Source organism: Salvelinus namaycush, chromosome 26 (assembly GCF_016432855.1).
Source record: "Salvelinus namaycush isolate Seneca chromosome 26, SaNama_1.0, whole genome shotgun sequence".
NCBI classification, from domain to species: Eukaryota; Metazoa; Chordata; class Actinopteri; order Salmoniformes; family Salmonidae; genus Salvelinus; species Salvelinus namaycush.
Genome location: NC_052332.1, coordinates 16,588,344 through 16,610,538, shown reverse-complemented (window position 1 = coordinate 16,610,538; position 22,195 = coordinate 16,588,344). Strand labels below are relative to the sequence as shown.

The window sequence follows — 22,195 nt, the reverse complement described above, 5'->3', positions numbered from 1 at the left end:
CCTACTGTAGTGTATCATGCAGCATCTTCAATGTGACTCAATACTGGCATGTTACAGACTGCTTTTTATTTTCATACTCTGAGTATAAGATCACATTTTACTATTCTATAGTTAGCTACTAAATATGGACTATTTTGAATATTGGGGTACTTTTATTATACTGTTTAATGACAGAATTTCTGGAGAAGAGTGAGGTAGTAAGTGGACAGAAAAATAATGCATGTTATCTTAAATCCCATATTGAAAAATTAGCATACTTTTCAACATAATCTCAGAAAAAGTTTTTATTTTTTATTTACCAAACAGGCAGTCAATGCAGTAGAGACAGACACTACACTGCCTTTGTTCAACAGTTGCAAAATTCCTTGATAAAGTAAACACTATCAAAGTTCATTGAACTGTTCATGTCCGAGTGACACAGCGGTTTAAGGCACGGCATCTCAGTGCAAGAGGCGTCACTGCAGTCCCTGGTTCAAATCCAGGCTGCATCACATCTGGTTTAGATTGGGAGTCCCATAGGGCAGCGCAGAATTGGCCCAGTGTAATCCGGGGTAGGCTGTCATTGTAAATAAGTATTTGTTCTTAACTGATTTGCCCGGTTAAATAAAAAACTGTCCAATAAGACTATAGAGAATATTTGCATATCTACAAGTGAATAATTTAGTGGTCTCAACCCATTTAGTACAGGTAAAAGTAAATACTTCTCACACTTTTTACACCTGCAACAAGTAGCCATTACGACGGTTCCTGTTTGCACATCATTCCAGTCGCGCTAGGGCCTGAAGCTGAGCTGACCCCATAGGTGTGACTGACACAAATGGAAGGTCAGCCACAGTGGCTTTCAGAGTCTGTGTAGTTGGTCTTGGCCATCCAGACCGGTCTTCGGATGGCTACAGAAGAAGCCATGACCCTTCCAGACAGTTCAGCCTAGGTGGGAGGACAGCTGAAGCGTGAACTGGCCAATGATCTTCAGCTCATTGAGGATCGCCACATAACTCTGTGCTGAACGATCCTCAGTGATCTCCAGCAGCAGCCTCCTCTGGTAGTCGGATAGGTAGCGCAGGTAGTTGGCCGTCTTGGCAAACATGCTAGCAGTCTGGTACATCTTCTCTACTAGAGTCTCAGTGAAACGCAATCGCTCAGCCAGGACCGGCGCCTCCTTGTTCTCTGTGGGCTTCATCGCCTGGAAGATGGCCGACATAAAGCAGTTGACCTGAGGCATCTGGTTGTAGGCTGGAGACTGGCAGTTGTGAAGCCTGTACATCTTGGAGAACAGCTCCCTGTACGGCTTCAAGCTGGCAGGGTTTGGCCAAGAGCACTGAACCAGGTCCTCAAACTCTGGAACCATGGTAGAGTCTGGTGGGCTAGAGCTGGTTGGTGAAGTCTATGCCAAGATACTTGGCGGCTCGTGCTATGAGGCTCTGAAGCTCCTTAGCTGCCAGTAAGTCCTGTTTGGAGATAGGACCATCAGTTGACGGAGAGGCATCCTCCCCTTCCACATCCCTGAAAGGTCTCAAGGCAGATGAGATGGAGGAGGGCTCCTCTTCCTGCTTCACAATGGTATGGGAGATAAGTCTCTCTGCTCGCTTTCCTGAGACAAGGTGGATGCCTGAGGGATGGAGGCATGAAGATGTGTAGTTTGGGCTGAAGTGGGGAATGACACAACAGCTTCTGCACCTTTCCTCTCCAGAGCCTCAATGCACTTCTCCAGAACTGCCCACTGTAGCTGGGTGGCCTGTTGCTGGGCCTCTAGTCTCTGTTGAACCATCTCCACCTGCTCCCTGTGTCTCCTCTCTGACCGGACAGCCTGCCGCGACTCTCTCTGAGACCTCCTCCACTTTCCAGAGGAGCAGAAGTCAGTAGGAGGAGGAAGACGAGGAAGATGGAGAGCGTCTCCGCCGGAGGCTACCACGGCTCCGTTTGAAGTGCTTGGTGCAGTGCGAGCGGCATTTTGAGAAATGGTGTTGTTTGCCGAACCCTGGAAGTCAGCATGTGGGAACCTGATTGGCTCATGGATGGGGTGGTCAGCTGACTGCTGAATAGCAAGTTGTGAGAGGAAAGTGTCTTTTGGGATGCTGGAATTGGGCCCTGTCTGCGCTGGGTGCGGGGAGAGGATGGTGAACAACACTGGCATGGTGGACGAATAGACAGGTGTGGTAGTAGAGGGCCGAGGTGGAGGCAGAATGGGGACTGGGTCTTCCTCCAGTTTTGGTTCCTTGATGGGAGCTGAGGTGGTCTCAGACTTGAGCTTAACTTCAGACAGTGCTGCCTCATGCTTCCTCTGCTGGCTCTCATGGTGCATTATCTCCTGAACTTTGGTGAGGCGGTTGATGCAGTTGCTCCAGTCCATCTTGGCACACTGGGGGCATTTCCCATACTCCAGAACAGCCTCCTTGGCATGTTGGATGCCCAGACATTGCAGGCACAGCTCATTGGTGTCTTTGACATGAATCTTGTGTTTGCGACAGTCACACCACGTGAACCTTGGGGATGAAGTTATCATGGCTAACAACTGTTGAGAGCAAGGACCCAAGATGCCTCCTGCCAATGTTCTCAGTTTAGGAGATATTGTTGGCTCCCCTGTAACAATAAAATTGCCATATGAGCCCAACATAGGTCATCAACGTTCATCATAATTGTGCATATATTTTTTTATGTTTAGCTGACTAGCTTGGTCAGTAGCTAGCTAGCTATCATAAACTACTGCTGGCTACGAGAGCTAGTCCATCGCCGAAAAGCAAAATAATTAAAGATTTTATTCGAAAATGGCAGAATACTTACAACTTTTTTTTATACATATATATCTCATAAACATCACTTAAAAAGTAGACTCGGCAGTATGCGAATACAATTTGCATTAAACTGTCTTTGTGTTGTCCTTCATCCATTTGTTTGTTGATGTTGCGGCGACCAGCCAGGCAAGCTACCTAGAAGGTAAACAAACATACATTGAAAACGTAGCTATGCATATTGGAGACCATATATGGAAGAAAAATGCACGCACTCCTACCCCAATCGAATCTGATAAGGTTTGCTTTGTTGTTTATTCGAAATTATGATCTGCAAAGATACAGGAAATGTGTAGATATGTCCTGCAGAGTTGCTCCTACGTCGTACTCTGTGCGACAGAAGCTAAAGAGCAAAGATCTTGTAACAACCAGATCCCACGATTGCACGGTCTCCTGTAGAATTAGTCAAAACACTAGAATGCACATGAACCTGATGGTATAAAGATCAGCCATTTGGTCAGGGAGTTGGTCAACCTGCCAGTGCTGTGATAAGATAGTGTAAAAGAATGCATTTGAATGTATCTGCACTGTATGTTTGTTAGCCAGACAGTTTTAGAGGAATTATTCCATACATTAAAATTAACTGCCAATATTCTATTCAAACTATGCAGTCAATCCACAGCCCTGAATTTGTCCAAAATAAACTCATTTCAGTTTAAAAAGTTTATTTTCGACAATTTCAGGGGTGTACTTATTCAGCTGATTCTGTTGTGCAACCGAATGCTTTGCAACAGTTTGGACGAATGATTACAGCCCTGATTGATTGAGAACGCATAGAGGGGGCTATGTCATAAATCCTCAAAGTTCCAGAATGGGTTGAAAATAGCAGCCATATTGGTCAGGGAGATATCCAAACCAGTTTAATTGGACTGAATGGCAGTAGAGGCCTAATCAACATTTGAGTGTAGGTAGGAGGAAGGACATTTTGGGTGGCGAAAAGTACTGACATTTCTTCTTCAGGTTTTGGAACCGCTTGCCATTGACATGCCGTAAGAGGCGTGTTCAGCCTCCTTGTATTTGGGTGTACCACGGCATCTGTCCAGAGACAGATTTGCAACTGTTTGGACTTTCTATTAGACAAGTTCAGGTAATGCCCTCCCTGTTTTGTTTGCTTAGATTTTGCAACAGAATCAGCGGAATGAATAGACCCCTGTTAAGTCCCTCACCGTTTCATTTGCTTTTGTTTAAGAAACGTTTTGCAACAGAATCGGCGGAATGAATACAACCCAGTCTTTAAATACCTTAGCTGGCAGTTACTGTATCAAACTTTTCCATAATCTCTTCTATTGATACTGAATGAATACTCTAGTACGGTTGGGACATTTTCATAATTGGAGCTATATGATGAAGATGAAATGCTGTAGTTGAGATTATAAACAGGACTACATTTACTTCTGGACATTAGCAGAATCCATGTTATGACTGGAAAATGCTTGTGTGTGGAACATTACAGATAGTGTTGATCTGTCAACTCTTGCTCGAAATAGGACCTACAAATCGTTGATTAGCTGTTAGAAGTAGCGTTTAACCATGTTTGCATCTACTTATCAACACTCGACAGGATTCGACAAATTCAAAGTACGAATAGAGAAACGTTTTATATTCACCTTTATTTTACATTTTTTACTTTCACATTGGTCTTTAAACCTTTTCTTTTCAAGTTATGATTCTTGAATTTCTTCTGGAATCCACCAGACTGAACCTGTTGAGAATACAAAGAGAGCTGTGTTACTAATTTCAGTAATTCAAAAACCACATAGTCAGACCTGTTTGTGTGGAAGACCGCGCAACACTATTGGTGTAAAGACAGTGCTGTGAGAGTTAAGCCGTCTGACCTTTTTGCGTTTCTGTGGCGCCTGTTTATCAACTTCCATCTCCTCATCGTCATCCGTTTTAAAGTCATCCTCTTTTTCCGCCTCCATATCCTCCTCAGTCTCTTTTTGCAGAGAAAATAAAGAGGCTGTAGGGAAAGAAAAAGCCAGACATCAGTTTTCTCCTTCCAGAAAGGAAGGGAAATTAATCAAATAAATCAAAATGAACTCGAATCCACATATCAGGTTATTGCTCGTCCACAGCAGACATTGTCACCATTGACTGTTTTACACATTAAATGACTGAGGTACTAACATGGGTACAGGTCACTCATGCTGTCCTCGGAGTCGCTGCCACCCTCGTCGCTGGAGTCAGGAGCCCACGCTACATTCCCCCGCTGGGTATTCCCCCGATGGGTGTTGCGTCCCCTCTCACCATCTCTATCTCTGGGCTTCTTCTGTCGGAGGCTGGCTGGAATGTACTCCACTCCCTGTTGTACACACGCTTCATCTAGGGGAGAGATTAGATCATTCATAAACTGTACTGACAACAATGAAATCAAACCTTCTATGTGGTGTTTCAGGTAGTTCTATTCTACCTATCCAACAAAACTCAAAATGGAAAACCCTCAAACTGAGTGGAAAGGAAGCATCAACATTTGAGTGTAGGAAGGACATTTTGGGTGGCGAAAAACTGACATTTCTTCTTTGCTTTTTGGAACCGCTTGCCATTGACATGCCGTAAGACCTGGTGTGGCAGGCGATTGATATGTCTGAGTGTTAACTTGCAGAAGAGATGATTGCTGTAGGTCAGACATACAGAATTTGTCAGTAACAATTCAAACTGGTTGAGAGGCAGACAGGCAGCTGATAATCACAGAAGTCCTGTAAACAGGTACTGAAAGTCCTGTAATCAAGTACTGAAAGTATGACTCTTGGAGAATACTTACGGTTGCTTCGAGCTGGGCACAACATGAGGTTCATATTGACCATAGTTGAACTCTGCGGTAGAACTTAGTTTCTGATATTTCTTCCCTTTCGTGAAGTTCTGGAGCTCTGTGAGGTTGCAAGGACAATCATGTCCATTGAGTGTGCATTTAATCTGAAAAGGGGGGTAAAACAAAACACTGTCATTTTTTTACGTCTTGTTGCGCACATCATTCGCAGATACAACCAGCCATTTGACAGAGCAGAAGCCACTAGCTGACAAGCTAGCTGCGCAGCCTATTGTCATATCTGTGCTATCGTTATGAGCTAACTAACGGTAGCTGGCTAGTTTATACAGTATTTTGTAAAAATACGTTTTTTTGGAAATTCTTCTAGCTAACCTTTTTACCGTCATCCGTAAATTCAAGAAATGGGTGATTCATAAGGAACGCTTTGATATCTGCAGGTAGGTCCATGGTCGAGTAATCAAGTGGCTAGCTAGATAAGGTTATTTTATTTTAGCTCACTAGCTACTAGCTGACTGTCCCTATCATGTATGCAGGGTCCGAGACACGTGTGTACGCCGGCGTATTTCTTCCTCGCAAGATGCGTAGTACTTTGCCACCACCTATTGTTCATTACAGTATGAAGCAGTCTGAGATAGGGCCTAGTACTCAAGACAAAATAAACTAAACTGTCTAATGCATAAATATCAATAGAAATTGGACATTACAATTCACCAAATGAAACACTGAAAAGTTTAACATTGACGTTGGAATGAATGATAGAGGCGATTTTCCAAATATAATATACTAATATAAATCACAAGATAGACATCACGAAACTGGCCACAAAACTGCCTGATGTGAATCTATCGATCCTGAAATTGTGTTCCAGTCTGATACACATGCAAAATTAGATTTTTTTTATATTCATCATTACAAGGACAGATATATTGCAGATGTAGATGTCTTGAAGTATTTGTTAAGCAATGTTTGGACATTGCGTCAAGGCATCATTTCCGGCAGCTTGTTTCGGTTTCCACTAATTACCACAACCACAAAGTAAAAATGGTCTATATCGTAAAAATATATGAAAGTATAAATGTGCTTTTTGGTCTTAATTTAAGGTTAGGGTGAGGAATAAGGTTAACAGGTTGGTTAAGGTTAGGTTTAAAATCCTTTAAAAATATATACATATAAATGGGCGGGGTTTAGGACTTTATGGTTGTGGTAACTAGCGACGACTAATATTGTTATCAGTCAGCTGACAGTGCGTGACAGGTTTAGACCAAAGACACTAACCGTTGCAGATAAGCAAAATCCAATTTGTGCATTACGATTGTCATTTTGACTTTTTCAGCGGAAATTTGTGTTAGAACCCCCTCTTATATGTTAAGTGCACTGGTGATGAGCATAGTAATATAAGTCAACTAGCATCTGTTGTTAAGTTAGCTACTATCTATGCTATGGGCTATGCCTAGCTAGCTAACGCATCCTTCCCTAATTCATTTTAGTGTAGTTAATTATACGTAAGCAACAATATGTCTGGACCAAATGGAGATCCTAACATCCCAAGTGACGATGGCATCATTGAGGATGAAGATGAATTCAACGAAGAAGGTAATACTGGTATGTTTCAGATGTCAATGGCATCATACACCATCTAGCGTCATCTCTTCACCTGTGAGTAAGGGATACTGTTTGTGTGTGTGTATTCTCATTCTCCGCTGTTTACATAGTTAAGTCAAAAGTGCCTGCATTTGTCTGTTAGGACTTGCATCGTCTCTGTTCTTACATCACTCTCGTTTGGCAGAGTATGCAGCCATCAACACTATGCTGGATCAGATCAACTCCTGCCTGGATGACCTGGAGGAACGCAACGACTCACTGAATGGCAAACTACATGAACTGTTGGAGTCTAACCGGCAGGCCAGGCAGGAGTTCAGAGTTCAGCTGACCACTGCTACACCCCCAGGAGAGGAGCAACTGTTCCCAGACCAGGATTCTCCAGCCACTGAAGGGGAGAAGGGCAGAGAGGCAGAGTGAGAGGACAAAGCTCGACTAGAGATCTTCTCATACAAATCAACAACATTCCTTTCATCTATATGAGCATATTTCCTCAAGTGTTCCTGTGTGGTGTGTCGACACTTAGATAAGTGTGAATAGGGTTTGTCCTTTTCTGCCCCTTACATGTAGTGCTTATGAATCCACACTCAGCTGTAGAAATCTTAAGATGGTTCCTGCAAAGGGAAGTCAAATTAGCCAAAAGCTGACAGTTTATTCTGTGTGTTGAAGTGATTAGTTTATGCCAACACGTATCCACCACCACATACTATGTATACTAATGTTTCAGTTTAGCTACCTGTATACAGTCAATTGATACAATAGTACTTATTTATCCCCGTGCTTGGTATGGGGTGAAAGCATGTGGAATGAGCTCAGTGATTGACATAACTGGTTGTTTGTAGTCAATATTTACCTCTTTGTGGGGAAACTACCTTTACAGCAATAATGCAATATTCCAAATTATGTGACTTTCATTGGTCAATGTTTTTCAGTGATGTGCAAGAAGAGATTCATGTTTTGTGCTGTGTTCCACTTTTTCCTATTCTGTTTTTGTTAGCCAGGTATAAATACAGTATATTTAATGTTACTGAGTGTGACATCTTGAGAATTGCTAACTTAAAGCACTAGCTCTCTAAAACATTTCAAACAATGAACAGGTGTTATATTCAATAGTGAGGCAATAGTCATATTTTATTTATAAATTAAAATGACCCCAATACAGAAAACAAACATCCCCCCCAAAATACAAGAAACTTCTAGCTGCTAGAAAACAACTATTTTGTTCATCTGAGTTTGTCATTTGTTGAATAAAAATACATTAAGAAACATACAGCTTTGTTTGAAATTTCATCACGCTCTGGTCCTGTAATATTTCAGTGGGACCGGAACCAGATAATCTAGCAGACAACTGCACTTACCTTCATCAAAACCAATATGTATCTGCTCTTCCTCTGTGCAGGTTAACTAATAAAACAACTGGCAATTCACTTAAAGTATAATCTGGAAGGGAAAGATTGATTCCTTACATGTTCCTCAAAAGAAGAAAATAAAGTGTCTATTTCAACTTGCTGTGATTGATGACTTATCTGTGGAGTGCTACATTACTTTTAGTTTTGTGTAGTTCTGTCTACAACTTAAACATCCTATATTCAGGTAGAGAAGTCTCCTCACCAGTAGATCAGTGACAAATGCCTATCCATGTCCTGTGATGAACCATGAATAGATCTCCATTCTTGTGTATTTTATTCCTCTTGTGGACTATTATTTCTAACTCTGCATTGTTTGGAAGGGCTGATAAGTAAGCATTTCACTGTAAAGTCTACACCCGTGGTATTCGGCGCATGTGACAAATAACATTTAATTTGAGATCACAAGCTGGTGAATCATCCCATTCCTTCTATTGGTGCTCTTCAAAATCAGAGCTGCTGGTTATCAGTTTCTTTAACTGCTAGTCTGCTACACTAATTGACTATCACTGGGGAAAAGACACTTCATTCTCCATTTCAGGGGCCAAGAGTTTTTCCTGGCCAGTTAGGGCCCTGAGTTTCACCCAGGCATGTCTCATGGTTAGGAAAAACTCAAAAGTCCTATCATTCCACTTCATTGGTGTTGATAATAACCTTGATGTTAGGTTACCCAGTTGAAAGGTGACAACGCTGCCATGCAATTCTTGTACAGACTGTTCTACTCCAATGAAAACGACTCTACTAGTCAAGTGTACTGGAGCGTACAAGATGTGAAAAAAAGAATGAAGTTCCAACGCAATTTAAAAGGTTGGAAAACAAGCACAATACTACTCAACTCTTTTAGTGTCACGTTGTGATGTGTAAACTATGTTAATGCAACATTGCAGGACATTTGAAATGGTAAATATTAATGGGGTGACAGGCGTTGGAAATCCACCCAACGTATCAACTGGCAATAGGTAGACCTAATGCTTCCAACTGAGGAAAAATATAAGTGATCACTTACCTTTGCATAAAACTGGTTCTCAGTTGAGAACAAACTATGGCAAAGAGGATCTGTTCTCAGCCAACTTGTTCTCCCTTTCGGAGTCACATCTAAAAAGGAACTTTTTATGGTCTTAGGATGTCTACTCCAGCACTTTCACAACATTGAGACTTTCAGTAAGAGAAGCTACATTCTAAGGCTCACTAAAAGCATGTACTGCTTCCTAACATTGCAGAAACACTACTGACCTAAAATTCTCCCAGTCTTGACAAAGCCATATGAGCTTATAGCTCAGCCTTTTGGAGGTTCATGTGCAACTTAGGCACAACACCAGTGGGATTTAGGCAGCAACCACGGGGTTAAAGAGCTAAACAAGTCAGAATGGCTTTAGTAGTACAGTGACGATGGGAAAACAGTAGCTCACGGTGTATCTGAGCAAAATAGACAAAGCAGTTAGGACTTATCCCCTTTGAAACCCCCCTCGAACATATCCCCTCGCCTGCTAATACATCCCAAGAAATCTCCATTACAGTTCAGTTTGTGTAAAAAAATGTCAAGGACAGTAACACTTCAACAAAGCTAGGATCAAATCAAGGTTCATCGTTACTCGACATTCAAACAAAAGTACAGTTTACTTTTTAAACGTTTAGTTCCCACCCCCCTCACATTTTTTTGTTCTTCAGATAAAAGTCAACTGCTAAAATGCTACATTCTAAGTCTTACTAAAAGCATTGTTAGCTTTATGGGAAATGCCTGGACTAAAACAACACCATTCCCTTCCTAAACTTGGTTACAATGTGTTACGGAGTTAGATTGAACACAACGTGTTGTTGAACTAAGCTTGACCTTTGTTTTCACTGGACCCTTTTAACACTATGATAGAAACACAAAACATCCACACGTTGTTTCCCAATGGTTCTCCTCTTCAGTCAGGTTTAACTGAACGCCTGTTAGAAATACATCTGTATCTAGTTGTGGTTGTGTTATTAAAAAAAATTAACACCTAGGTATGCCAGGAGGGACCACTGGTTTTGAGTTGCCAGGGTGTTCTTTTCTTGGTCTATTGAGCTATACAGAAAAGGAGGTGGGGGATCCTGTCCCAAACTAACCGACCCTGTCCTAGGGTAGCGATTGTACTGGATATCATCTTTTTCTTCCACTCTCTCAACGTCTCTGTGTTGTCCTCCCGGACCTTCTTTTGGATCCCTCCTTTGCGTTCCCGTTGCCCAGCTTCTCCTCTTGGGCAGCTGCCTCCTCTTCCGTCTCTCCCGTGACTGGCTCCTCCTCGGTATCTTCTGTGACTGGTCCTAGGTCTAGGGTTGGCTCTTCCTCCTTGTCCTCAGGCCCAGCTAGGCTCTGCTGCTCTGGGGTGGCTTGGTCCAGGGTCCCCCTCGTGCTGCTGGTGGTAGGGGTGCTGGTAGTGGCGAGGTGCTGCTGGGATAAAGATGAGGCTGAGGGAGTGTTGTCCTGGGGTTGAGGGCAGGGCTGAGAGGGCCTCAGCGTGGTGGTGGGCGGCAGTAAGGCAGGGCTGCCGAGGACCTCTGAAGGCAGGCTGTGGTTACTGTCACACCCTGCATCTCCATCCACGGGAGTAGGTTCCAATGTCCCATCCTTCTGGCTACGCAAGGCCCTGTACTTCTGTAGGGGAGAGAAGGCACAAGCGTATAGGATTTAACGGCGATGACTGCAACAGACAGACAACTATAGGCAAACCCGTAAATGTTGTGTGGGTAGCGTCTTAATTCATACACAGTACGTGCGATTATACAACCAACCTTGAGGTTCTCAAAGTGTTTGAGTGACTTGCAGTGCGAGTGGCGGGCTGAAGACTCAAAATGGTAGAAGTGCTGGCAGATTCTACAGAGGAACCCAGCCACGGGAACCACAAAGCTAGAACCTGGGAGATGAGCAGAGAGAGGTACTGTTAGTCAATGAAAATGGAATGGCACATGATAAAATCATAATGTGCAATATACAAATAACATGAACTGATAAATGATTTTATTCGGAATGGCTTTTCAAGTCAGTGAGTGGTGTGTGGTGAGACAATCCCCAAAGCCAACACCTCCTTTGGTTACCTTTCCTTCCAGTTCTCTGCTGCCAATGACTGGAACAAATTGCAAAAAATCACTGAAGCTGGAGACTCATATCTCCCTCTCTACCTTTAAGCATCAGCTGTCAGAGCAGCTTACTGATCACTGCACCTGTACACAGCCAATCTGTAAATAGCACACCCAACTACCCCATCACCATATTATTACTTACCCTCTTGCACCCCAGTATCTCTACTTGCACATCATCATCTGCAAATCTATCACCCCAGTGTTAATGCTAAATTGTAATTATTTCACCTCCATGGCCTATTTATTGCCCTACCTCCCCACTCTTCCACATTTGCACACACTGTACATAGATTTTTCTGTTGTGTTATTGACTGTACGTTTGTTTATGTCTAACTCTGTGTTTTTTGTCGCACTGCTTTGCTTCATCTTGGCCATGTCGCAGTTGTAAATGATAACTTGTTCTCAACTGGCCTACCTGGTTAAATAAAGGTGAAAAAACAATGACCCCTGGTAGAGTGTGTCACTCACCGTACACCGTGTCAGGGTCATATTCCTCATCTTCATCTATGTCCTCCAGTAAAGCCACCTCCATCTGAGTAGGCCAGCCCTCCTGCCACACCAAAGACACACATGACCAAATAGATGGAAACCAACACAAGAGACCACATACAGAAGTTTCATGAAGAACACTTCAAAATGTCTCTAGTATGGATCCTGTGACAAAGTGAACGTGAGCATGGGAGAAAGAGCGAGGAACGACAAAGCATGTACGAGCAGACGCCTAACCTTTCCATGGGAGCTGCTTTGTTCACCATCTTCTCCGTCCTCTTCCTCCCCCTCCTCCTCTTCTCCGTCATCTACAAAACAGCCCTGTTCGTCCATGGCAACCAGTTCAGCTAAGGCCGCTGGCCCTCTCTCCTCCCGAAGCTGTCGTGGGAGGAGCACAGAACAGTGAATAAGAGGGGGGATGGCTGACAAGGGTTGCATCCCAAATGGCACCCTATTCCCTAGTTAGTGCACTATATAAGGAATAGGGCGCCATCTGGGACGCGAGAAAGGAAATCAATTGAATGGATTTACAAGCTGCCGAGGCAGAGATGAGTAGACCGGCGGACACACCTCGTCGACTCTCTGCTTGTGCTCCTGGGACTGCATGTGCTCCAGGAACAGGCATGGGCTCCTGAAGTGCCTCTTGCAGACGGTACAGGAGGGGTTGGAGGTGCGGCTGGTCAGCTTGTGCTCACTGGTCCTGCGGTGCACCATGACTGTACTGGTGTAGTGGATTTGGCAGGTGGCACACCAACGCTGCAGGCCGGGTCTCTTCTCTCTGTGTTAAACACACACAGCTCTGAGGACCATCAGGGTCGTATTCATAGACCGTAGCAAAACATTTTGCAATGGAAAAAGAAAACAAGTGTTTCTTATTGGACAAGTTTAGACAGACCCTTCCTATTTGGGTCAGTTTTCATCCATATGGTGCCTAATGACGTGCATTAGTACTGACCCGTCCCTGAAGGAGCTGTCCCTGCGGCCTCCCTGCAGTGACTCCTGGACGCGGGGCATCAAGGTGACCAGACAGGCACTGGACATGTGTTGGATCTCCATCATCCTCTGCTGGTGGACCAGGCTGTTCATGTGACTCTGGAAGTCCTAATGACGAAAAGAGATGGAGCGAAAGGGAGATAGAGAGAGAGCGATACAGAGAGATGGAGAGAGAGCGATACAGAGAGATGGAGAGAGAGAGCGATACAGAGAGATGGAGAGAGAGAGCGATACAGAGAGATGGAGAGAGAGAGCGATACAGAGAGATGGACAGAGAGGGATACAGAGAGATGGAGAGAGAATGATACAGAGAGATGGAGAGAGGGATACAGAGAGATGAGGTAGAGTGATTCCTCTGTCGGATACGTCGAGCTGAGTGCTTGCCTTGGACCATCCAAAAGCAAACACATTTCACTCTACACCCTCAGGGTGGGTGTGTTTGTGTGTGTGTGTGTGTGTGTGTTTGCGCTACCTGCTGGTTGTGACAGGTGATAGTGCAGATGTAGCAATAGAACTTGTTTGCAGCATCATCCCCCTCCTTGCCCTCTTCCTGCCCTCCTTCCAATACCCCTGAGGCAGCCTTGCCCTCTGCCATATCCTTTAGGCCTGGTGTAAATGCCTGGCGCTCACCACTCAGTTGCTCAGAGGCTGGCATGGCCGACACTCCACTCTGGACCTGCTCATAAACAGGGAGAGCCCTTAAAGCAGGTCATGATATCACTTTGGGAGCAGAAATCAGGTGCCATCTGTCTGATCTAGCATTACACTGACAGTTTGGTCTTCAGTATAGCACGATGATAAAACTCACCTTGGCTGCTCTGCTTTCCTCTAGTGCCTCTGGACCAGCCGTGCTCCCGTCCTCCTCCAGAATGAAACAGTCTGTTCATGGAAGCGAGAGACCAGGTGAGATAAGGGCAGCACTAGTCCCACCAGGCCACATGTGAAAGGCCAGTGCTGTAGCTGGGTGGGAGGAGGAGGCGTGGAAGTGCTGCTGGAATGGAAGGGCTAGGATGGTATACGAGACCACTCACCTTCAAGCTGGCTGTCATCTGGTGGGCTTTGATGCACTGCTGCACCTAGGACCCCATCTGTCTCCGGAGGCTGCTCCACAGTCTCCTCTGACCTGAGACAGAAAGGAACAGGGAGGGGATACATGTCACTACAAGCTGCTACCCTCCAAGGACTCATCTCAACACATGGATACTCAGTTAAGTGTAGTCTGAATAGGTACGTAAACAAAACAACTGCTCAACTGCTCTAGAACTTGAGATATTTTCTAAAGTCAAAACAGTGTTACTTACCCCTCTGTCCTCTGCTTCTTCAGTGCTGGCTCCTTGGGCTCAGGTTGCACTGAGGGCCGTGCCTGTCCATCTGGCCTTCCCACTCCTCCATCTGCAGGGAGAGGGAGACACAAGGCTATCTACTGTTCCAAACACATATTGACTGTTTCACACCCACTCAAAAAACATACATAGAAGGAGACATAAGAAAAGAACAAGCAACCAAAAAACCAAACCCTTTTCATGCTTCTGAGATTTCACTAGCTCTAAAGAAAAGACACCAAATTAACACTAGTACTAGCAGGCATTGCTAGCAGGTGTTGAGTGTTGAGTGTTCAGGTACGGTCCTACCTTTGAGAGTCTTGTCATTGGGCAGGGTCCTGCTGGCTGCAGGTTGGTTATCTGTGCTCCCCACGGCTCTCTGCTCCCTCTTTCTATCCGGGTACCGTGAAGCATAGTCCTACATGGACAGGGTGAGCCATTTGATCAACCAATCAACTGCCCCCTCAGCAATCAGCAACAGTTAACGTGTGAAACAGGTATAGTGGACTAAGAAATGTTATTTGAGCATTTCAGTATAACAGTGCATTCGGAAATTATTCAGATCCCTTCACAGCCTTATTCTAAAACTGATTAAATAAACATTTTCTTTATCAAATCGACACAACATACACTATAATGACAAAGTGAAAAACAGGGTTAGACATTTTTGCAAATGTATTAAAAATAAACAGATACCATATTTAAGTATTCAGACCCTTTCCTATGAGACTCGACATTCAGGTCTTTATGGTAGAGTGGCCAGACGGAAGCCACTCCTCGGTAAAAGGCACGACAGCCTGCTTAGAGTTTGCCAAAAGGCACCTAAAAACTCTCAGACCATGAGAAACAAGATTCTCTGGTCTGATGAAACCAAGATTGAACGCTTGAATGCCAAGCGTCACGTCTGGAGGAAACCTGGTAACATCCGTACGGTGAAGCATGGTGGTGGCAGCATGATGCTGTGGGGATGTTTTTCAGCAGCAGGGACTGGGAGACTAATCAAGATCAAGTGAAAGATGAACGGAGAAAAGTACAGAGAGATCCTTGATGAAAACCTTATCCAGGGTGCTCAGGACCTCAGACTGGAGCGAAGGTTATCCTTCCAACTGGACAACGACCCTAAGCACACAGCCAAGACAAAGTAGGAGTGGTTTCGGGACAAGTCTTTGAATGTACAGCCAGAGCCAGGACTAGCACCCGTTCCAACATCTCTGGGGAGACCTGAAAATAGCTGTGCAGCAACGCTCCCCATCCAACATGTCAGAGCTTGAGAAGATCTGCAGAGAAGAATGGGAGAAACTCCCCAAATACAGGTGTGCCAAGCTTGTAGCATCATACCCAAGAAGACTGTAATCGCTGCCAAAGGTGCTGCAAAAAAGTACTGAGTAAATGGTCTGAATACTTACGGAAATGTGATATTTCAGGGGGGTTTTATTATTATAAATTTGCAAGAAATTCTAAAAACCTGTTTTTGTTTTGTCATTATGAGGTATTGTGTTTAGATTAAATTGTTTTTTCCTCATCAATTTTAGATGAAGGCTGTGACGTAAGAAAATGTGGAAAAGATCTGAATACTTTACGAATGCACTGTATACGCATTTTGCCTAATCATGATGTGGCAGGTGACACTTTGCTTCTTGAAAGTCCAATATCTTGAAAACTTGACTGCTGACACGCAAAACATTTTGGCAATGTATCAAACAGTGGACTAATGTAAAAAATACCAAAGGATAGTTTGAGTGGATTTTCCCTTTAAGCCTCATAGCATTGTCCCACAGTTTCAAGACAATCAAAGCAATCTTAACAACTCAGACTAAAACGCAAGTAGAACTTTTAGCTAGTCAACCAGAAACTGCTCAGAGTGGGTGCTCAGTGCCTTGTAGTTCTCCATAATTAAATAGAGGTTGTGATTACATTGTTGTTGTTGTTGTTGTAGTAGCGGGTGTGGGGATGGTAGTGTCGGGCAGGGAAGCCCATGTGGGGGTTCTTCATGGACATGCCCATGGGTACAGGCCCCAGGAGAGAGGACCGGGACCCCGCAGCAAAGAACTGGGTGAACTGCTGCCCGCTCGCTGTAAAGCCCCGCATGCTACCTGGAAAGCCAGAGAAAGAAGGAGAGATAGGTGGGAGAGGCGGAGATGGGGGATGAGTATGAGGGAAGGAGAGAGGTGGGAGAGGCGAGGATGAGTATGAGGGAAGGAGAGAGGTGGGAGAGGCGGAGATGGGGGATGAGTATGAGGGAAGGAGAGAGGTGGGAGAGGCAGAGATGGGGGATGATTATGAGGAAAAAGATCTAAATGGGGTCATAGTTTCTATCAGGTGGCCTTTGGAGCGATAAGGAACACCAAATCAATGGAACTGCAATAAAAACAAAGTGTTAACAGTGCAGAGACTCATACAGCTTTTAATGTATTTTTTAAATTTTATTTAACTAGGCAACTCAGTTAAGAACACATTCTTATTTACAATGACGGCCTACCCCAGCCAAACCCTAATCCGGATGACGCTGGGCCAATTGTGCGCTGCCCTATGGGACTCCCAATCACAGCCGGTTGTGATACAGCCTGGAATCAAACCAGGTCTGCAGTGACGCCTCTAGCACTGAGATGCAGTGCCTCAGACCGCTGCGCCACTCGGGAGCCCTTTTGCACGTACACATCAGCGACGTAGATATAAAGATGTGATACCATATTGGAAACATATGTCAATCTACTTGTCTGTACATTTGCTGACATTCTGAAATGCTCTCACCTTGCATCTGCTGCATCATTAGAGCCCCTTGTAACATTGGGTTGGGGGCGATGATGGTGGCCTGGGCAGACAGGTTGACCATACGAGGAGGTGGAGGAGCAGGGCCTGGTCCAGCCATGGCCCTGGTGATCACAGAGCCAATGGGCATTAATTACAAAGCAGTATTTATATCTAAACATAATACAGCCCCAGAGTTTGGAACAGTTGGCCAGTGTAATTTTCAATAACAAATACTATTTATACAAAGAAAATATGAGGTGCGTTCAGCAGGACAGAAAGGTGTGCAACATTTAATTCAATAGAAACGATACTGTTCTGAATGACCAGTCAAAGAACGTTGTGATTATGGGAGGGTGTGTGCTGCACAAGTTTTGCAAATGGTCACACACATGATCAGGCCACACCCCACCACACCCACCTAACGGGAGCAAACATACTGGCACAGAGTTTCTAAACCCAGAGGCCCAATATCGTGATACTTCCGGGAACGCATCACGAAGCAGACCGAACCGGGGTTTGGCAAGTCAATAGGAGAAGTGAAAAATGTGTCCTTAGTTGTTAATTTTCTCAAAATCTAAAATGGCAAAACCTAGTGCTGAGTGAATAACCAAAATGTTCGTTATTTTCGTTTGTTAAACAACGAATTGACAGACATCAGTCAATTATTTGAAATCCATTTTGTTCTGTTTTTTCTTCCTTCTGTCAGCGCAATGCAGTTTCCCTAGCGATCAAACAGCGCAAGCCCGAACTGTGCGATGTAATAGCAAGTTGTAGTTTCCAACAGGCCAATATTAGACATAGTTCAGCGCAGAAAACATGGTAATTAACTACAATGACCAGAATCCATTGCACGTCTACTGGTCCAGTCTGTGTGGAGCAGACACGGAGATGGAGAGAAGAATGCACGACTGAGAGGGATAGAGAGCAGTTGCTTCGCGAGCTCTCTCTACCTGAAAATACACGATTAAGTGATTGATAGTTGGCATTCAGCAGTCATATTTATTTTGATGAACTACTAAAAATAGTAATTTTGTCAGACAGCAGCTCTATAGAGATGAGATGACTTGGAATTAAATAAACTCATCAAATAAAACAAATGCAATATACACAACTGAAATGTAATGTGAATAAATGATGGTTAATAATTGATAAGCACTAATGGGCAGTCACTACCATCATGCGACATATTACGAATTGTTTTATTTTTTGTTGTTCAGCATTCATCCCACATAATGCATAGTGCATTTAACGTAAAACATTTTTATTGAAATCGAACTGTGATTCTTTTTTAATTATCGAACCGAAACTACCTCAAAAAGCACTAAAATCGCTCAGCACTAGCAAAACCTAGATTCGAGCCAGTCTTAAGTAGCTGAAACTGTACTACAACCTTGTGAAAGTGACAAACTGACACTTTTGAGTGACTGATTTAACGGCCTGCACATGTGCAGTTCAGCACAAGATGACTGTTAGAACCGATGACATGTGTTTCTGCGCATGAGCTTGGCCAACTTACGTTGCCATGACATCGTCTACAAGCGTGATCGGGGATTTCTATTGGATTAGGTGTTTCTAGGCCCCTTTATTTAAAAATTGTCTTTGATACCGGGGTGCGTTCAGTTTGCTTAAACTTTTGCTAAGTAGTGTGACGGTTTGTAGCATTCCTAAAACGATGCGCACCGTTCTTTAGCCTTTGAGGTATGTTTGCTCTTGTTTGGTGGGTGTGTGTGGCAATATGTGGCCTACGACATAACTGTGTGAATTCACTGTTTCACACAGTTCTGTCATATTGAACACAATCCTGGGGTACATTCAGTTCGATTCAACGTTTGCTACGTCACCTGACGGTTGGTACTCTACACAGGTGGTACCTTAATTGGGGAGGATGGGCTCGTGGTAATGGCTGGAGCGAAATCTGTGGAATGGTATCAAACACATGGTTTCCATGTGTTTGCCATTCCATTGGCTCCGTTCCAGCCATTATTATCAAATGTATTTATAAAGCCCTTTTTACATCAACCGTTGCCACAAAGTGCTATACAGAAACCCAGCCTAAAACCCCAAACAGCAAGCAATGCAGATGTATACACCTTCCTCCCCACAGCAGCATCCATTGGTACTGAACAACAAGTTTCCCCAAAATGGTGCGCACTGTTCTTCAACAGGGGTGTATTCACTAGGAACCAAACAGGGAGGGGCCTATCTGAATTTGTCCAATATTAACTTGCTTATGTTGCTTTGGTTTAATGATTACAACCCAGCCTTTGAGGTACTTCTACTCCCGTTTGGTGGGTGTGGCCTGATCAATATGTGTGTGACCATTTTAAATCGCAAAACTAATGCGGCACACACCAAACACATCTCCCTCTGGGCCACCATAATCACACCGTTCTTGAACTGGTTGTTCAGTATTGTCGTTTCCGTATTATTAAACACCGTTCTCTTGTACTGAACGCACCCCCTGTAGAATGGTTTGCAGCGTTTGGGAAAGCTCGTCTAAAACAGTTAGGCAACGTTGAATGAACTGAACCAGAGGAAGATATATCTAGATCATATTTGACTGAACGCACCCCTGGCAAATGTAATCCAAGCTAAACATATTACTGCTTGTCTGATTTTAGCAACTGTTGCTAACAAGTCAGTTTTAGGGCCTTATATCCACGACCTCGGGTTCACATTTCTTACCGTCCTCTTTGGTGGTGATGTGGAACATGGTGCGATGGTTGGGGTTGTGGTGGAGGAGGCGGTGGAGGGGGGGGCTGGTGCTGGAACAGTTGCTGAAGCTGCCGCAGATGATGGTGAAACTGTTGCTGTTGTTGGTGCTGTTGGTGGTGATGTGGGTTAAACATCTCGGCGTTCAGTAACGTGTTAGCTAACGTTAACTGTCCGTGGTTGCTTGCAGAAAAGCCTACCGTCGATACCTCGGCTCAGGATCTTGATAAGAGAAAAAAAAGCTTTTGATTATCTGATCCACAATAAACCTTGAATCCAGCTACCTATCATGCGGAGTATAACGTTGGCTACATAACAGTTAGCTAAATACGCCTCCCTGGCTATATAGAACATAATAAATACAGCTCGTTAGCCAGTAAGTTATTTGTGCTTTTCTAGCGAGGATGTTCTAACGTTCCTGCCCATGGTTTCTAGCTAGCTAGTCAGCATTAGCAACGCTACAGTCAGTGTCTACAACCTCTGGCAAACATAACTAGCTATCTAGCCTATAACGTTTGTTTAGCTAGCTAGCAATTTAGCCTAGCATTAGCATCATAGCTAGCTATTTGGCTTACATTAGTTGCAAGCTTTAGTTTAGTGCCTTTGTTTTATGTAATCGGAATAATCAATGGTAGCTATCTAAATTGTATTTACATGTAATGCTTTTTTTTACCATATAACGATAACCTACGTTTTAACAGAAAAAATTGTTTCAATTATTTTAGACGCGCAGGTTTGTATCGGTCTGCAGCCTTTTTAAATTTCTCAGCGATTGTTCCGTTGAGACTGCAATCGCTGTGAAGCAGGCAAGACTAACTAAGCTTTTCCGGGTCACGGGTTTGTGGAATCCTTCAGAATAAAAGTTCCGTCCCGTGTACTTTGTAAATAAAACAGTTGGGTGAAAATGATGGAACATTGGCACAATTATCAATACATTTTACACTAGTTATAATACAAATAATTATTCAAAGTATTTCTATAAGATATTATGTGATGAAAACATATTGTTTTGTGTAATCCTATCATTTATTGAACTGTACACAATTTTCTCTATATTGTGTCGCAGTAAAAGGGGGATCCGTTCTACTCAGGAGCAATTCTGCTTTTCAAATCCATAGAGTTTACACCCCCAGCATGTTACTGCTCATTTAGAGGACTTTGCTTCTCGTTAATTTCTTAGAAAATTAGCTACTTTATATTCACAGTCTTGATTTTCTCATTTGTAATAACAAGGCAGTGGTTTATGGCAAGAATAGGAAAGATCTCACAGAAATAAGATCTCACAGAAATAAAAGACATTTCAGATGATCAAAGGTTACCTTGAACAGCAATTAGCCCAACAGGGTAGGGTTTGTAGCATGTATGTTTACACACTGCTGGGGGTGTAAAGTCTGTGGATTTGGAAAGCAGAAGTGCACCTGAATACAATAGACCGCTTTTTACTGCGACAAAGTACAGGAAAGGATGTACGGTCCAATATGTATGTCCAATATGAAAAACATACTGCATGTAACATTTTACTGCAGTGGGCTAAGTCAGGGTCAGACAGTGTTTCTTGGTAGTCTTAAACAAATCTACTTTGAAGCCAAAGTATACACCTCACACACATGGTTATAGACTTTAAAAAAGAAGACACATGTACCATTTGTATTTGTATTGATTAAGGATCCCCATTGGTTCCTCCCAAGACAGCACCTACTCTTCCTGGGGTCCTGCAACATTAAGGCATTTATATACAATTTAAAATATTACATGACATTACATTTCAAAACACTTTCCCCAATACATTTAGTGTGTTCCCTCAGGTCACTGCTCCACCATCGCATACTTACAATACAACATCCATGTGTACGTGTGTGTAGAGTGCGTGTCTCATCGTGTCTGTGTGTGTCTGTGCCTGTGTGTGTGTGTGTGTGTCTTCACAGTACCCGCTGTTCCATAAGGTGTATTGTTATCTGTTTTTTAAATCTGATTCTACTGCTTGCGTCAGTTACCTGATGTGGAATAGAGTTCCATGTGGTCATGGCTGTATGTAATACTGTGCACCTCCCATAGTCGGTTCTTGACTTGAGGATTGTGAATAGACCTTTGGTGGCATGTCTTGTGGGGTATGCATGGGTGTCCAAGCTGTGTGCTAGTAGTTTAAAAAGACACCTCGGTGCATTCAGCATGTCAACACTTCTTACAAAAACAAGTAGTGATGAAGTCAATCTCTCTTCTACTTTGAGCCATGAGAGATGTACATGCATATTGTTACTT

General features: G+C 43.6%; 3 protein-coding genes across 6 annotated transcripts; 1 reads left to right on the top strand and 2 right to left on the bottom strand.

Moving 5' to 3' along the window:
* Nucleotides 1–214: 214 nt before the first annotated feature.
* LOC120021205 (surfeit locus protein 2-like) lies at nt 215–6,131 on the bottom strand. Of its 3 annotated transcripts, XR_005472479.1 has the most exons (8): nt 5,929–6,131; nt 5,551–5,702; nt 5,300–5,403; nt 4,917–5,111; nt 4,625–4,749; nt 4,397–4,491; nt 2,782–2,927; nt 307–2,580 (listed from the first exon to the last, which is right to left on the bottom strand). XR_005472479.1 is itself a non-coding variant. In XM_038964860.1 (6 exons), the coding sequence occupies exons 1-6, from the start codon at nt 6,001–6,003 to the stop codon at nt 4,399–4,401; spliced, it is 744 nt and encodes a 247-aa protein (XP_038820788.1). In that variant the 5' UTR covers nt 6,004–6,131; the 3' UTR covers nt 4,381–4,398. The 3 variants fall into 3 exon arrangements, 2 of the variants coding, with proteins under 2 accessions (XP_038820787.1, XP_038820788.1); XM_038964860.1 differs by lacking the exons at nt 307–2,580; nt 2,782–2,927 and having other exon boundaries at nt 4,381–4,491; XM_038964859.1 differs by lacking the exons at nt 4,397–4,491; nt 4,625–4,749; nt 4,917–5,111; ... (1 more) ...; nt 5,551–5,702; nt 5,929–6,131 and having other exon boundaries at nt 215–2,580; nt 2,782–2,923.
* On the top strand, nt 5,782–8,659 carry bbln (bublin coiled coil protein). 2 transcript variants are annotated; one of them, XM_038964861.1, is made up of 3 exons: nt 5,782–5,993; nt 7,044–7,158; nt 7,343–8,659. In XM_038964861.1, the coding sequence occupies exons 2-3, from the start codon at nt 7,071–7,073 to the stop codon at nt 7,573–7,575; spliced, it is 321 nt and encodes a 106-aa protein (XP_038820789.1). In that variant the 5' UTR covers nt 5,782–5,993; nt 7,044–7,070; the 3' UTR covers nt 7,576–8,659. The 2 variants fall into 2 exon arrangements, with proteins under 2 accessions (XP_038820789.1, XP_038820790.1); XM_038964862.1 differs by lacking the exon at nt 5,782–5,993 and having other exon boundaries at nt 6,797–7,149.
* Nucleotides 8,269–20,726, bottom strand: LOC120021204 (cip1-interacting zinc finger protein-like). The gene is made up of 15 exons (XM_038964858.1): nt 20,628–20,726; nt 19,910–20,158; nt 17,225–17,346; nt 16,388–16,566; nt 14,783–14,891; nt 14,453–14,543; nt 14,183–14,274; nt 13,960–14,030; nt 13,624–13,827; nt 13,114–13,259; nt 12,729–12,936; nt 12,396–12,536; nt 12,138–12,219; nt 11,322–11,443; nt 8,269–11,184 (listed from the first exon to the last, which is right to left on the bottom strand). The coding sequence occupies exons 2-15, from the start codon at nt 20,071–20,073 to the stop codon at nt 10,711–10,713; spliced, it is 2,205 nt and encodes a 734-aa protein (XP_038820786.1). The 5' UTR covers nt 20,074–20,158; nt 20,628–20,726; the 3' UTR covers nt 8,269–10,710.
* Nucleotides 20,727–22,195: the final 1,469 nt, after the last annotated feature.